We start from the raw sequence: 16699 nt of genomic DNA on the forward strand, positions 1-16699 counted from the left end.
CTCATGCCTGTAATTCCAGCACTTTGTGGGGGCCGAGGCAGGCTTGAGGTCAGGAGTTCAAGACCAGCTTGGCCAACACAGTGAAACCCGTCTCTACTAAAAATAAAAAAAAAAAAATTAGCCAGGCATGGAGGTGTGTGCCTATAGTCTCAGCTACTTGGGAGACTGAGGCAGGAGAATCGCTTGAACCTGGGAGGCAGAGGCTGCAGTGAACCAAGATCGTGCCACTGCACTCCAGCCTGGGCAACAGAGTGAGACTCCATCTCAAAAAAATAAAAATAAAAAATAAATGCAACATATAAAGTCAGGTTGTAAACAGATACATTCTAAAACTTATCTCTGGCTGGGCATGGTGGCTCACATCTGTAATCTCAGCACTTTGGGAGGCCGAGGCAGGAGGATCACTTGAGGTTAGGTGTTTGAGACCAGCCTGGCCAATACGGCAAAACCGTGTCTCTACTAAAAATACAAAAATTAGAACAGTGTGGTAGCAACGTGCCTGTAGTCCCAGTTACTTAGGAGGTTGAGGCAGGAGAACTGCTTGAGCCCAGGAGGCAGAGGCTGCAGTGAGTCGAGGTCATGCCACTGCACTCGAGCCTGGGTGACAGAGTGAGACTGTCTCAAAATAAATAAATAAATAAATAAATAAATAAATAAATAAAATTTATCTCCAAGTTCAGTATGGTAACAATTTGCTGATGCTTCATTTTACAAATGAAATCTTTAGATTCATCACTATGACTCTTTAAGAGGAAAGGCTGAGGAAAATGTTACCAGGTGTAAAATTTGCTGGTTTTTTTTTTTAATTATTACAACATGTAACATCTTTAACAAGCAAGGTATTAAACTGTTTACAACAATAATAATTTTTTAAAACTATGTATAAAATAAATCCCTAATTTCAAAAACTCTTTCAAACTCTAGAAAGAAGAACTTAGAATTATAACCTGAGTAATTCCAGTAAGACTGATGCAGAAATCAGACAGCTGTGTGTTAATCTCTGGTCTTACATACTGCTGAAATGTGTCTTCCTGCAAAGGAAGGATAGCAAGTTAAAGTAATTCATATGACTTAAGATACACGATACATGATACACGAAGAATTCATTACAGCAGGTTGTAATTTTATAGGATCTCATGGCATAAACCTTTCTAGTTTTTAAAGATAATTCCCCACACCAAAAGCACTCTTAATTTTTAAATGAAAAAATCATTTAGTTCATAATTAATGCCAGCCTTCAGTTATAATAAATTAGCTTTAAACTATTGTTCTCATTTACTCCTGAATAGTCTTTATTTTCATATAAAAATCCAATGGAACTAAATTCTAAATAGTCAAAATTTAACTGTTAACGATATATACGTAGTTTAAGAGTTGCTAACACAGTGTACCTATAGCAATGTTGAACCTTTTCAAGAAGCTTTCACGATGGTCTTGTTTTTTTTTGAGATGGAGTCTCGCTCTGTTGCCCAGGTTGGAGTGCACTGGCACGATCTCGGCTCACTGCAAGCTCTGCCTCCAGGGTTCACGTCATTCTCCTGCCTCAACCTCCCAAGTAGCTGGGACTACAGGTGCCTGCCACCACACCCAGCTAATTTTTTGTATTTTCAGTAGAGACTGGGTTTCACTGTGTTAGCCAGGATGGTCTCCACCTCCTGACGCGATGGTCTTGTTTTATGCTCACAACTCCATAAACTAAGTGAGGCCAGTATTGTTATCAGGCTCCAATCTCTAAGTGCTTTTTCCTCTAGCCCAGTAATGCCTCCCTAACCAGAACACACTGAGTCACTTTTGAGAAATTAAGGACAATTTTAAACGCTGAAGATTTAAAGGCAGCAACTGTTAATCCTAGGTAGCACAGAGAAAACTGACAAAAAAGATTCTTTATGGCAGAAGATTTAAAAATTAAGAAAAGTTTGTATTTCCTAAGAATAAATTCTTTCTACATACTTATCTATTAAGCTATAAATGGTTGTAAAGAATTGTAAATGAGCAACAATAAAGAACAAAAAAGAACACTTGAGGCCAGATGTGGTGACTAATAGCTGTAATCCCAGCACTTTGCGAGGCCAAGGAGGTGGGGGTGGATCACTTGAGGTCAGGAGTTCAAGACCAGCCTGGCCAAAGTGGTGAAACCTGTCTCTACTAAAAATACAAAAATTAGATGGGTGAGGTGGCACGCACGTATGGTCCCAACTACTGAGGCTGAGGTGGGCTAATTGCTTGAACCCAGGAGGTGGAGGTTGCAGTGAGCCAAGACTGAGTCACTGCTCTCCAGCCTAGGTGACAGAGCAAGACTCCATCTTAAAAAAAAAAAAAGAATAATTGAACTTCAAAAGTTAGACACTCTTTACTTACCAGACATACTGCAAAATTCCACTTAACTGAATACCACAGATAAATTAAGTGTATATCCTTTTAAATATCACTATTTTATCATTTTAAATGACATTGTTTCAAAAATACATTGCATCTTCCCTTATAATTATAATTCGGTAGTACTAAATAACAGATATTACTAAAATGTTATTATTTACTATTAAAAACTTTTAACAGAAAAATGCTAGAGAGAACTATGCATTCCTTGGCCAAATCTTTAATCATCACTTAAATAAATTACATAAGTTAAAAGGTCATAAGGGTTAAAACTAAAGGAACCTGAAAGCCTGTAATCCCAGCTACTCAGGAAGATGAAGCAGGAGACTCGCTTGAGCAAGCAAAGGAAAAGCAGTAAGGGGAGTCAGAAACGTGGGTATAGGCCACACTCTTAAACAGGATAAACAAATAGGCTTTATTTAGAGGTAGGATTTAAGGAAGGACCGGAAGGAAAAATGAGAGGGAGGGAGAGATGGAGAAAAACATTGGCCAGCAAGACTTCTGGGTAGGAAAATCGGAGCTAAAGTCCTGGCAAGTAATGGGATAGAGCACGCCTGGCATTTTTGAGAATGAGCAAGCAGGTCAGTATGCCCGGAGGAGCGAGTTAAGGAAGAGAGTAGTAAGACAGGAAGCACTCAGAGGAAACAACGGGCCAGGCATGTAAGGAATGTGGGTGGACTCTGAGTTAAACGAGGAGCCAGTGTAGGGTTTTGAGCAGAGGGTGAAACGATCCGACTTATATTTTTAAAGGATTACTCTGGCAGCTTTGTTGAGAACTGGCTGTAGGACGACACGGACAGAAACACAAAGACCAGTTAGATGGCGAATGCAGTAAGTCACAAATGATAGGGGCTCAGAATGAAATCACAGCAATTCAGTTAAGTGACTGGGTTCTGGATATATTTTGAAGGCAGAGCCAAACAGGAATCACTGATGGCCTGGATGTGAGAGAAACAGGAGTCAAAGATGACTCCAAAGTTTTTGAACTGAGCAATCAGAAGGATTCTAATTACAAAAAGCTGCCATCACCCAAGCTACAAGAGGCTAAAGACAGAATGGGCTGGAGGTCAGTTCAACAGGTTGAGACATTTAAATAGAGATGTCAAGTAAGCAATCTGGATTTGGAACAGAGATACGGGTTTGAAATATGTATTTGAAAGTCACCAGCATAGAGATAGCTTCCGAAAGCTATGGAACTAGGTAAGATCATCAAGCGAGGGGATGTAAGCTAAGAGGAGGAGCTAGGATTGAGACCTGGGACATCTGATATGGTGAAGCTGGGAAGGAAAGGAGGAACCAGCCAAGAAAACTGCAAATAGGGAATCCAGTAGGGCTAGAGAAAAATCAAGCAGAACAAGTTATACCTGAAGAAAATGCTCCAAGGAAAAGTATTCAAACCAGCAATGCAGTGTTATTATTTTTTAAGTGAGAATAGCTCACACCTGTAATCCTACCACTTGGGGAAGCTGAGGCAGGTGGATTGCCTGAGCTCAGGAGTTCGAAACCAGCCTGGGCAACATGGTGAAACCCTGTCTCTACTAAAATACAAAAAATTAGCTGGGTGTGGTGACACGCACCTGTATTCCCAGCTACTCAGGAGGCTGAGGCACAAGAGTTGCTCAAACCCGGGAGGGGGAGGTTACAGTGAGCTGGGTTCACACCACCACACTCAAGCCTGGGTTCAAAACTCTATCTCAAAATAGGAAAAAAAAAAAAAGTGAGAATGTTCAATTTTGAAAAGATTTAGGGTAAAGGTCAAAGATGATGCTGATGAGTGATTTCAGTGGAATGATGGGATTGAACACAGTTTAAACTTTATTGAACGTAAACCCACAATGGTATGAATTTGAGTGAATGGAAGAAAAGGAAAGAGATACATATATAAGTACATATAACTTATGTGAAGAATTTTCCCAAAAGGAGGAACAAAGAAAAGGGGTAGCTGGCAGCGCAGTGGGATGAAGAGAAGGTTTTTTATGGTGTGAAAAAAAATAACAATTTGTGTGTAGTGGGACCAATACAGACGAAAGCTATAAATCATAATGTCCAAATGCGGGAGAACTGCTACAGTAATATCCTTAGATAAGAGAGAAGTAAAATCTAGTGACTTATGCAAGATTATTTGCCTTCACAGCTGCCATTTTTCCTTCTAATTTACTGACCTTCAATCTGCTTTGGATGAGAAAATTACAGAAAGACTAATTAAGACTATAAAAGAGATTTTTAATAGCACTAAGAATAACCTATGCATTTTAATTCACAAAGCCTTTTTATACTTACTCCCAAGTGGGTTGGTAGCAACTGAGGATATCATAGAAGTGACTTTTGGAAAGATGAGATGTTAGAATATTCTTGCTCAGATTTTATAAGGCAAGCAGTATTCTTTTAGGGAATTCCTACTATGACTTTCTGAACTAATAATGCACTGACAAGTATCTAAAGCACACATATCATTTGGCTTAGAAACCAGGGCTATATGAGTCATTTCACCCTTAAACTTTCCACTAGAGAGACAGGTTCAAAAGACATTTTTGTAAGAATTATCATTCTTAGAGATCAGAGTTCACACTAGGCCACAGCAGTGGTTATCAAGCCTGATTGCATATTAAAACCAACTGAAAAGCTTTAAAAAAATGCTGATGTCAGGGGCCCTATCACAGAACTAAATTAGAATCTCTGTGACTAGGGCCAGGCATCTGTATCATTAGTATTTTATTTTTTCACTTACCAGGAGATTCTGATGTCCACGCCCAGATGTTCTAAGCAAACGGAAAAAAAATTTTAACTTTCGCTACTGCAAAAAGAAAGCAGTAGTATCTAAAATTGTTGTATTATAGTTTTTCTATTAATCAAGCTGATATAAAGTTCACAGCAAAGAAAAAACTTACTTTAGGTCTAATTCTAGCTAAACAGCAAGTGAGGTCCTCCACATAACCAGTAACCACTACAATAGTTGCTGCTAGAAATACAATTAAAATATAAAAATTCACTTACTATTTCTAAAGTATGCGTATTCAGTAAAACAACCGGAAATTCAATTATTTCATGTACAAACTCAGGTGGGTTTCCTTCTTCACAAGTGGCTTCAAAGTCAATAATACAAATGTAGTCATAATAACTGTCAGCACAATTGCTCTCTTTCAACATCAGCTTCTGCTTCTTATAATAGTTTTTCAGTCTCTTCTTTAGAACATCCTTTACTCCTCTAAGCAGAAGAAGAAGAGTAGTTACACTTAGGTAAATTCTACAGTCAAGAATCAAAATTCTTACCTGCCGGCACTGGGTTGAACACTAACAATTACAGCATAATTTAGCAAATGCTAGCTAAAATAAATGTAAGAAAAGCAAGACTCAAAGCTAAGTTAGCAAAGAACCAATTAAAATAATGTTTGTTACAACATTAACATTTTCCTTCACAAGTAGTTTTTTATTTTAGTAGTATATAACAGTATTTTCTCCAACATATACTGGTATTTCAAACCATAAACATTGTCAGCATATACCACCAACACAGTCATATTGCCTTATATACTAAGATAACATATATGATACAAACATTGAAATTAATATAAAATTATTCCACTGGCCAAAATATAAACTTAAGAATATAAAAATTTGGGTTAAGCTGAAGATACAGTATTTTCTCTTTCCTTTCTTTTGGCTTTTGTAGGTTAGTCAATTCAAAAGATTCATACGAATATGAAAGCATTATGATCCTAGCATATAAAGGTGAATGTCTATTGGTTACTTAACATGGAAAACTAAATTAGAATACACTCTAAGTGAACTGCGTCCAGAGGAACATTATCATCCTAGTAGGTTCTTAACTAGAAATAAGTTTCTTAATTTATCATGGGTAGAATATGATTTAGGGGATTTCAATATCACAGGTAGCTTTAAAATACACATTCCACAAATGGGAGTAGTGGGGAGGAGAGAAAGGGCATCCTAACGGTAACAGTGATCAGGTGACTTCATTCTTTAAACCATATGTGTTTTTCCAAAACATAAAGTTGCAACCAGCATTCAGGCTTCCTTCAGTGTTATGCAAATGAATCCTATATTGGCCTGCAAATATGAAGTAGAAGTAAAAATAAGAGGATCTAAATTAACTTGTAGTGCCAAGTATCATGTTAACTGATTAAGGACTATTTTAAAAAAGTTTTAATCTTTTATTTTCGAGATGGAGTCTGGCTCTGCCGCCCAGGCTGGAGTGCAGTGGCCGGATCTCAGCTCACTGCAAGCTCTGCCTCCCAGGTTCACGCCATTCTCCTGCCTCAGCCTCCGAGTAGCTGGGACTACAGGCGCCGCCACCACGCCCGGCTAGTTTTTTGTATTTTTTTTTAGTAGAGACGGGGTTTCACCGTGTTAGCCAGGATGGTCTCGATCTCCTGACCTCGTGATCCGCCCGCCTCGGCCTCCCAAAGTGCTGGGATTACAGGCTTGAGCCACCGCGCCTGGCCTATTTTCCTTTCTAAACTACAATTAAGCACTGAAAAAAAATCCTACCCACGAAAATAGTAATAATAGATCAGTTAGCTACTTTAAGACAAAATGTCTTAATATTGTTTCTTTGCTTGAGATTTTCCAAATCAAGACCTAGGGAGAAAATCCTTAACCTCCTTCATATTGAGGCACTGTGAGTGACCTCTGTGTCATGTGACAGCTTTGGATTACTTTCTTTTTTTCATTTTTGTTGGGGGGTGGGAGGTGTGACAGGGGAGAGACTACATTTACCAGAGTTGTCTGCAAAGCTAATGGCAGGACAAACAGACAACTAGTTGCTCTGGATAGAAACCTGCTATCTTTAACATCTCCTTTGCTCTTCCAAATACTCACCATGTTTGCCAATTCCAACTGAGAAAAATATTCAGAACATGATTCTCTTTAATTCTTTCTGCTATGGCTCTCATTAGCTTTGTGGAGTATGGCAAATGCCTCCATTACCACAACCCTTCAATTCACTCTTTACCTTACTTGAGAACTGAGCACTAATGCCAATTTTCTGCTTAAATATCTTCAGTGGCTCCCTTCTGCTTACAAGGTAAAATGCAGACTTCAGCATAGAGTTCCTTCACAACTTGGCTACAACCTATCATTTCAGTACCATTCTCAAATGTTCCTGAAGTATACTGTGTACTGCAGACAAAACATACTATAAGTCATGGCCTCCACCAGCTGGATGGCTCAAGTCTATCATCTCAGCACTTTGGGAGATGGGTGGATCACTTGAGCTGGAGTTCGAGACCAGGTTGGGCAACATGGAGAAACCCTATCTCCATTAAAAATACAAAAATTAGCTCGGTATGGTGGTGCATGCCTGTAATCCCAGTTACTCAGGAGGCTGAGGCACGAGAATCGCTTGAACCCCGGAGTCGGAGGTTGTAGTGAGCCGAGATCACACCACTGCACTCCAGCATGGGCGACAGAGCGACTACGTCTCAAAAAAATAAAAAAACTTTAAAAGTCATGTTCTCAGTATGTGTGGTACACTTTTATGTCCTATAACTTTGGTTGCACAACAGCTGAAGAAAAGGCAAGATCATGTTGCAGAAACCATACAAACTGGAATTAGAAAAGCTTCTATGTTATTTTTTTGTCTGAAATACCCTCCCTCCCTTTTCTGTTTGGCACAATTCAAATGTCATCTTTCTGAATTCCTAAGAAATATTCTCCTCTGTATCCTCATGCTGTACCTGGCCAGACCTCCAATACAGCATTGGCCACTCTGTATTGTGATGATTTCTTTGTGAGTTTTCCCAAAAGACTGAGATTGTCAAAGTGGGGAACATATCTGTATTTACCTTTATAACTTCAATGCCTAGTGCAGTAGTTAGAATTCAATACAGGTTTGTTGAATAAATGTATAAACATACATCTAGATCTCTAGCTCCCATGCAAGCCAGGAGTAAGCAACTGATCTTCACACCTGGGAAGGACAAAAATTTTGCTCGGAAAATCTTCTGTAGGCTACAAGCTGTACCTTCACAACAGAAAGAATCGGGGAATTAGGAATCAAAAATTTCTTCATACATTATGATGTAGACAATCTAGAAATATATTTGTGCTCTTTTGAAGAGTGATGAAACTCTAAAGAGGAAGACTACTACTTTTAAGAGAATTAAGATTCAGAGATGCCTTGAAAAAGTAAGAGTTTTCACCTATTTCATACAGGCAACTTTTTTTCTTGATGCCTGGCAGTTCTACTGTTTATCAAAAATCTATGTATTTTTCTGGACTCCAAAAGCCATTCCTGCCCCATGGCCCAAGTCAACGTAAAGTGATTTGTTTCGTAAAAAATTACTAAAAACTTAGGTATGTGTATATCTCATTAAAATACACACAGTTGACTAAGTTGCCTTCTCACTCAATATACAGTTAAACATAATGCATACCATCAATGTACATTATTTTTTAGAAACTAAATCAAAACAAAAAATATTCCTGGTAAGTGAATGATGTTTTCCATTTATTGTACCTGGTTTCAAACAAACTCTTTTTATAAAAAATACAAATGGCAAAAAGAAAATAAAAAAGAAAAATACTCAATCTCACTAATATAACTATGCATCATTTAAATGAGCAACTAAAAAATAAAAAACACTTGTTATAATGAGACAGATACTCCTATACACTGCCAGTAGGTCATTAAAACATTCGTAGACTTTGATTCAGCAGTCCTATCATCTAGAAGATGGACAAAAATAATCAGAGTTGCACATAAAAAATATTATGGTGTTTTTGAATTGTTAATAGGGTCATGTCATTATGGTAGGATTACAGACGATTTTTAATATTTCAAGGTTTTCAAGATTTTCTAAAATGAGTATGTACTACTTTTATAATTTTATAAGTTATTTTTAATTACCTGGTTTCAAGCTTGAATTCTGAAAGCTTAGCTCTGAGTTCTTCCTTACTCATTCTATTAATACAGCCATTCGTAATAGCAATCTCTTTGTAAACTGGGTCACTGAAGTCACTCACACTGGAGGTAATGAACTTGGATCCTTTTGTCTCCTGGCCATCAAATCTATACTGTTGAGTTTCCTACGGGGAAAAAAAAAAAGATGTAGTTTATAATTAGTACAAACATCACAGATTTAAAGATTCAAACTTCTGAAGCCTCTTCATGCTACATGTTCAATGAAAAGTGTTCACTGCAGCTCCTAAAGGGAGGAAAGGATAAGAAGAAGGAAGATGTGTCTCCAATACAATTTACCCCACTCTATTATGAGTCATGAGGTTCCTCAAAGGAAACAAAGGTAAGTAAAAAGAGGACTGGTGTTGGGAGTCAACACCACCTCAACAGAGAGCCCCAGCTGACTATTTACCAGAAATAGCAGCATGACTTTGGATAGTCACATATTAGCCTCTGATCTTCAATTTCCTTATCTATAAAATGGCAATTTGGTAATGGTAAATAGTGTTTGGGCAGAATTATTACAAAGATTAAATGAGATTATATGTATCAGGCTCCTAGACCCACAGGAGCAATTAATAAATGATAACTATTAATATCACAGACTATACAACAAGCCCTTCACAAACAATATGCAAAATTTACAAATGAACCCATTTTTAAATGAACTTTTACATTACACATGTACAATAATTTCTGGTAATTGTTTAACCTGACTTCATTTCACAAAGTTAACCAATATTGCCCAACATAAAAACAAAATGGACTGCAAATCTAATTCACAGCTTCCTACTACTCAAAGCAAAGGAAATGTATTTCATTTCAAAACTTACATTTTCCAAAAGTTATACTTATGTCAGTTAAACAGAAGCAGCACAGAATTATAAATCTTTTCATAAATAAAAATCTGTTAAGAAAAAACCATGACTCAATTCTACTTTCTCCACAGGCAGTCTCAAATTACTAATATGTTAAGTTCCAAAGATTCATTTGTAAGTTAATTATTTTCCACATGCACTATCACAAATATTAGCTATGTTCCAGAATTTTCAAAAATACTTAGTACTTACTGTTAATCCCTATGAAAGCTTGCTACCTTAGTTATAATTTACCACATTGTCCTCATGTAAACTTTAATTACAGATCAAGAAAGGATAACCACAAAGAGGCCACAGTCCCTGACTTAGAACTGATCCTGATGGTTCAGGAACTATTTCTTAATCTAAGCTCTCAATTTAATGCAACACACATTTACTGGAAATGTAATGCTAGGTAAGGTGCCAGAGTACTCAAGAGTGACTCACCCATCTCCTTTGAGGAAGAAGTCAGCAGTTCCAATGTGTGAACTGTCCATAAATTAAAGAATAGCCACATTGAGGTTTGTTGTTAACAATGTTAAGAAAAAAAAAGTATTGCTAGTTGACCAACAATTCACTTTCAACAATATATTAAATTTACAATAGATATCTCTCTGCTTGATCAGAATTTAATAAAAAACTATCTTTTGACTTTAAATCTACATTGAATTTTAAACTTCATCTTTAGTCAGGTTAAAATTTAGGTCAACATTAATTAACAGTTTGTCTACCAAAACAGATGTCTCAGTTAATTTAAGTAGATTTTCTCTTTGGACAAATCCTCTTTCTCATTCACTTGTTAATTCTCATCCAAAACTGTAGCTACAAAAATTATTCACAAGTAACACGTAGGCCTCTTCTATAGATGCTATAAATTATGACTTCTATAAAGAAAAATTTGCTTCCTTTCCTAGGTCCAGCTCTAGTTCTCTTCCTTCAGTGAAGTTCTAGAGACAGCCAAGGTCCAATCCTCAGAAATCAGTGTCTCCTCCCAAATTTCAGATCTACACTAATGATTCACAAAGAAGGATGCTCAAGTCAATCCACCAAGGAGCACAAAGAAAACACTAAAAACCCTACTTGTATTGTCAATCTGCAGAAACACAAAATTAGTATACAAAATACTTACATTTGCGAGAGCATCCACGCCAGTATCTACATCCATCTATCACGTCACATAGAATACCGACCATACAATGAGAAAAGTGATAGATACCACAATATGGAGAGAAACATTCAGCATCACAGAACTGTTAACATTTTGCAATATTCACGTGTTCAATTAAGTGGGTGTATGGTTTATATTATTTCAAATAAGAGAGCCTTTTACATTCTGGGATGTGGCCATGAAAATCTTCTATACCAAACATAGGTTTACTATCTCGCAACGAAGCACTTTAACACTGTTGTTGAACTGAAAGATGAGTTACATATTTTCTATTATAAAAAGACAGGTATTCTAAAATTGCTGTCCTCTTCTTACTGGGAAGGGTATGGGAGCTTGATTTTTAACATTTTTTTAAACGAACACAATCTGTTGTTGCAAGGTAAAAAAAAATACATTTTAACAGTAAGCTAGAAAGTAACTGCTTGTCAAAAGAAACTTTATAGAGAACATTTTTAAAACAGAGGTTTTGGAAATGCTTCTATTATTTTGTTGCCAAAAATCGAGGTACTACCTACTAAAAAAAGAAAAGGAAAACCTCTGCATCTGTACACTGAAAAAAAAAAAAAACTTAGAAATCTTCTTGGTGTTCTTCCAAAAGGAGAGTTCTGATGAAATTTGAACCTACTTATTAAAAATATAAATATGCAATAGCTTCTGTTAGTTTTCAAAGACAACTGGCATTAGAGATAATGGAAATTTACCACCTGAATTCAACAAAAAACTTGGAGACTGAAAAAAAACTGTAACATGGCCAGGCGCAGTGGTTCATGCCTGTAACCCCAGCACTCAGGGAGGCTGAGGAGGGCGGATCACCCGAAGGTCAGGAGTTGGAGACCTGCCTGGCCAACAGTGGTGAAACCCCATCTCTACTAAAAATACAAAAACGAGCCAGGTGTGGTGGTGGGTTCCTGTAATCCCAGCTACTAGCTACTAGGGAGGCTGAGGCAGGAGAATCACTTGAATCCCGGAGGCGGAAGTTGCAGTGAGCTGAGATCATGCCATTGCACTATAGCCTGGGCAACAAGAATGAAACTGTCTCCAAAAAAAGAAAAAAAACTGTTATCATTATTATTTTTTGAGACAGGGTCTCACTCTGTCACTGAGGTTGGAGTGCAGTGGCACGATCACAGCTCACTACAGCCTCCACCCATGGGCTCAGGTGATCTCCCCATTCAGCCTCCTTAGTGGCTGGGACTATGGGCAAGCGCAACTACGCCCGGCTCCTTTTTGTAAAAAAAAAAAAAAAAAAAAAAAAAAAAAAGGATCATTATTAAGAGCATGCAACGGTAAGTTTTTAACAATTACTACCGTCACTAAAGCCAATTTGGAACAGAGATCTAGGCCTTAAGTAGCTGTAAAAGTGTCAAGACTTTCAAATATAAAGAAGTATATTCAAACACACTTCTTTTTACTAAAAATAAACTTCGAAATTTACTTTAAAAACCACTTACACGAAGAGAGTGACACATTGTATCTCAGGTTGAAGAGGGAGGCAGGTGGAAGAGTGGTTCTTTATAAGAGAGGGAATGAGCAAGTACTCTTTGAAAGTAACAACTTTAGAAGGAGAAAGATAATTGCAAAGATCCAAAGGAAGTGCATGCAGCGCAAAAGGAACATACAGACACCCTTAATAAGAAAGACCTTCCTTCCAATGTAAAAGAACACAAGGAAGCGAGGGGCACCGGGAACAAAAGGGGAAAACTGTGTGAGATCCAATTAGCAACAGAGGCAGGCACCAGACCCCGCAGAGCAGCAAATCGAAGTTACTAAGGAGGAGAATAAGCCAAATTCATGTCATTAGAAAGCTCATTCTAGCTGCCAGATGGAAATTGATTGTGGACGTAAGGAGCAAGAGCTAGGAGGCCTCTTGCAAATACCCACTTTACGAAGTGCTCAACATGTTTATTATTAGGAAAAGATCAATTTTAGTGTTCAATCACAATCCGCAGCGCCAGTCAACAAATACATTCGTTAAATAAGTTTTAAGACTGTTCTACAACTTGGCCACTGTAACTAGGTTCGACCAATGAGATGTCAAAATTACTAATTCAGTCGTATACTATGTTTATATGAGACACCAGTAAATGAGCAAAAGCAGTTAAGACGACGCTCCACTTAACTGGTAAGAGAGAGGGATCCTGGTGGGTGCTTTTTAATTCTTTTTTTAAAGGTATGAAGTGACCTACCTAGGGTATATGGTGAGATTTTAAAAATAGCCTTACAAATTACCCATAACGGCTAGATGGAGTGACAACAGCAACCATCAACATAGAATTAAGTTTAGAGCAGAACTCCCACTTAGAACCTATTAACCCACTGTGGACAGAACTGGTCTTGACGATTTCCTCCCTCCCAGAGAGTGATTCGGCTCTGAGGAGGCTCCAAGACAACCATCCCAGGATAAGGCTAGGGAGCTTGGCGCGGGGGAAGAGGCTGGGGTCCAAGGGCGCGCAGCTGCACCTTCTGCGGGACACCTGAAAAGAAAGGGGTGCCTAGGGCGCTTGGGGGACCGGGCATCGGGCGCCGACAACCGGGCGCGGGCCGACTCCTCACCTCGGGACTGGGACGCGGCTGCTCCTCCCGGCCCTCCGGCCGCGGCGACTCCAGCAGCGCCGGAGTCACGGCCTCGCTGGCAGGCTCTTTACTCTGTGGTTCCTCCATGCCGGCTGTCACGCCAGAGGAGAGCTGCTGGAGCCGGACACTTACTCACTCACTCGACCGAGCCCGAAACCCTCGCCTTTCTCCGTTGAAAAATTACCGGGCTCGCGTTCCCGCGGCGGCGGCCACACAAACTCCGGCGGCCACCTCCTACTTCCGGGAGCGTGTGGCGTCCAAACGCCGCGCAAGCGCAGTGAGCCGGCGTGCACGGAACGCCAGCGCCGCAGTCCACAGGGGAGGAAGGAAGAACAAGAGGGAGGCGCGCCGGTGAGACGCGGGGCGTGGCCGGCCGTGGGCGGAACTAGCGCGGGTTGAAGTTGCGCAAGGATCTGGTCCGGACACTAGAGGGTAGCACCGGCACGGATGATCGCGTCAGCGTTTCCTGAGAAGGAAAAAAGTAGGGTGAGTGGGGAGATATCATAGAGAAAGATGTTTTCAACCATAAAAAATAATAAAGCAATTCACATTTTCCATAAGGAGTTTCCTAAAACTTAGACTTCTGGACAAGAAAAGAAAATGGGTCTGGACTTAGTGTCCCACTGTAAAAATTAGAAAACGGAACAAAATATAGGAAACAACTCGTCAGACATTGGACAACAGGCAGCTGTGGGCGTGAGAGAAGAGAAACAGAAGGAGCCCTGTATCACTCTGCCCTTTTGCCCAGAGGCCATTTCCAGTCTGTAGTGCAGAGAAGGGAAATCAAATGGAAACCTAGGATCTCACAGGTTGAGAAGACAGGGATTGGAGTTGAGGAAATTGGGGCAGGCCAAGTTGGTTGGAATTTGTGGGACAGAATTCTGGAGAGGAGGGAATTACATGGAAAAAGAGCTTCAGAAATCTGCTTAGGAGTACCTTTGAATTTTTAACTGAATGCAAAACGTGAAACTCCACAAGGCCGGGAAAGAACAATTATTGGGGAGCAGTACACCAAACAATGATGAGAGCTCACACAGAACTGGGAATAATTTGAGCTCCCAGCAACCAGAGTGAAGAGATTATTGAATACCATGGAACATGCACTAGAAACCTCAGAAGAGAAACTGCCATTGCAAAATTATCATTGAGACAGTGAAGGAGATCGGACCTAACCAACTCCGTCTTGCTTTTAACCTCCAAGCTATCCTTATTCATTCCTGGGCGTAGGCCAAACTAACATTGGGAGGAACTTAGTGTATAGCTTATAGTTTAAAACAAAGGTGATAGCCCTTTCTCAAAATAAACCCTGTTCTTGAGACTAGACTGCTTTTGTAGGACTAACAGCCAAAAGATTAGAAATTATGATTTAGGAGCCATGCAGCTGAAGGTACAAGATTCTAACCCTCTCCAAATTGCTCCTGGGGATAATACCACTACTGAAAAACATAACATCAGTGCTTGAGATATTTCGCAGGCCCTGCACTTGATGGATCAGCTGGCACCACCCAGATTGATAGACTGGCTCATCTGATTTTGTGTCCCCCACCCAGGAACTGACTCAGTGCAAGAGGACATCATCGACTCCCTGTGATTTCATCTCCTACCCAACCAATCAGCACTCCTGACTCACTGGCTTTTCACCCACCAAATTATCCTTAAAAACTCTGATCCCCAAATTCTCAAGGAGACTGATTTACATAATAAAACTCGGGTCTCCTGTGCTGCTAGCTCTGCATGAATTACTTTGTCTATTGCAATTCCCCTATCTTGATAAATCGACTCTGTCTAGGCAGTGAGCAAGATGAACCTCTTGGGCAGTTACAAAAGCGTCATGCCTCAGTGAGATACAATAGCCCTAGACTGCAGGACCCAGACCATAAGCTACTGTAGACTCTTCAAAAGCCTTAAAACAAGCCCTGAAAGGATCAAACTGCTCTGTAAGTAACCTAATTGCCTGTAAGAACAAAGTCACCGGGCGCGGTGGCCTGTAATCCCAGCACTTTGGGAGGCCGAGACGGGCGGATCACGAGGTCAGGAGATCTAGACCATCCTGGCTAACACGGTGAAACCCCGTCTCTATTAAAAATACAAAAAACTAGCCGGGCGAGGTGGCGGGCGCCTGTAGTCCCAGCTACTCGGGAGGCTGAGGCAGGAGAATGGCGTAAACCCGGGAGGCGGAGGTTGCGGTGAGCTGAGATCCGGCCACTGCACTCCAACCTGGGCGACAGAGCGAGACTCCGTCTCAAAAAAAAAAAAAAAAAAAAAAAAAGAACAAAGTCTTATACTCTCTGAAAGACTAGAGTAAAATCCAGGATTCGACAACATTAAATTCAAAACGTGAGACATCCAGTCAAAAATTAAGAGACACAGCACTTGGGGAGGCTGAGGTGGGAGGATTGCTTGAGCCCAGGAGTTCGAGGCTGCAGTGACCTATTATTGCACCACCGCAACCCAGCCTGGTGACAGGGTGAGACTCTGTCTCAAAAGAGAGAGAGATAGAGAGGAAAAGAGAGAGAGAGACTGACCAAGTGGTAAGAAAATATCTCATGAAGTTGATAGAAACAAACCCCAGAATGATAAAAATGATGAAATTAACAGACAAGGATTTTAAACAACTGTTATGAATATGCTCAAAGATTTAAAGGAAGACATAATAGGAGAGAAACTGGAAAGATTTTCGAAAAGAAATCATATTTCTGGATGGAAGTGAAAAATATTTGAAATAAAAATTTATTTGGATGGGATTGCTAGCACATTAAGCAATGCAGAAGAAAAGATTAATGAATTTAAAGACATAGCAACAGA

The 16699-nt window shown here is 39.6% G+C and overlaps 1 protein-coding gene across 5 annotated transcripts in view; it reads right to left on the reverse strand.

Annotated features, from left to right (window-relative positions):
- Positions 1–14238, reverse strand: part of ERI1 (exoribonuclease 1) — a 119609-nt gene extending 105371 nt beyond the window's left edge. For all 5 annotated transcript variants that reach the window (XM_030937924.1, XM_030937925.1, XM_030937926.1 and 2 more), the window contains exons 1-4: positions 13874–14238; positions 9245–9423; positions 5371–5581; positions 948–1031 (exon numbers count right to left, since the gene is read on the reverse strand). In XM_030937924.1, coding sequence (XP_030793784.1) covers positions 948–1031; positions 5371–5581; positions 9245–9423; positions 13874–13981 — 582 coding nt within the window. In that variant the 5' untranslated portion in view covers positions 13982–14238. The remainder of the gene's footprint in view (positions 1–947; positions 1032–5370; positions 5582–9244; positions 9424–13873) is intronic.
- Between the last annotated feature and the right edge of the window lie 2461 nt (positions 14239–16699).

The sequence above is a fragment of the Rhinopithecus roxellana genome, chromosome 9 (assembly GCF_007565055.1).
Source record: "Rhinopithecus roxellana isolate Shanxi Qingling chromosome 9, ASM756505v1, whole genome shotgun sequence".
Lineage (NCBI taxonomy): Eukaryota > Metazoa > Chordata > Mammalia > Primates > Cercopithecidae > Rhinopithecus > Rhinopithecus roxellana.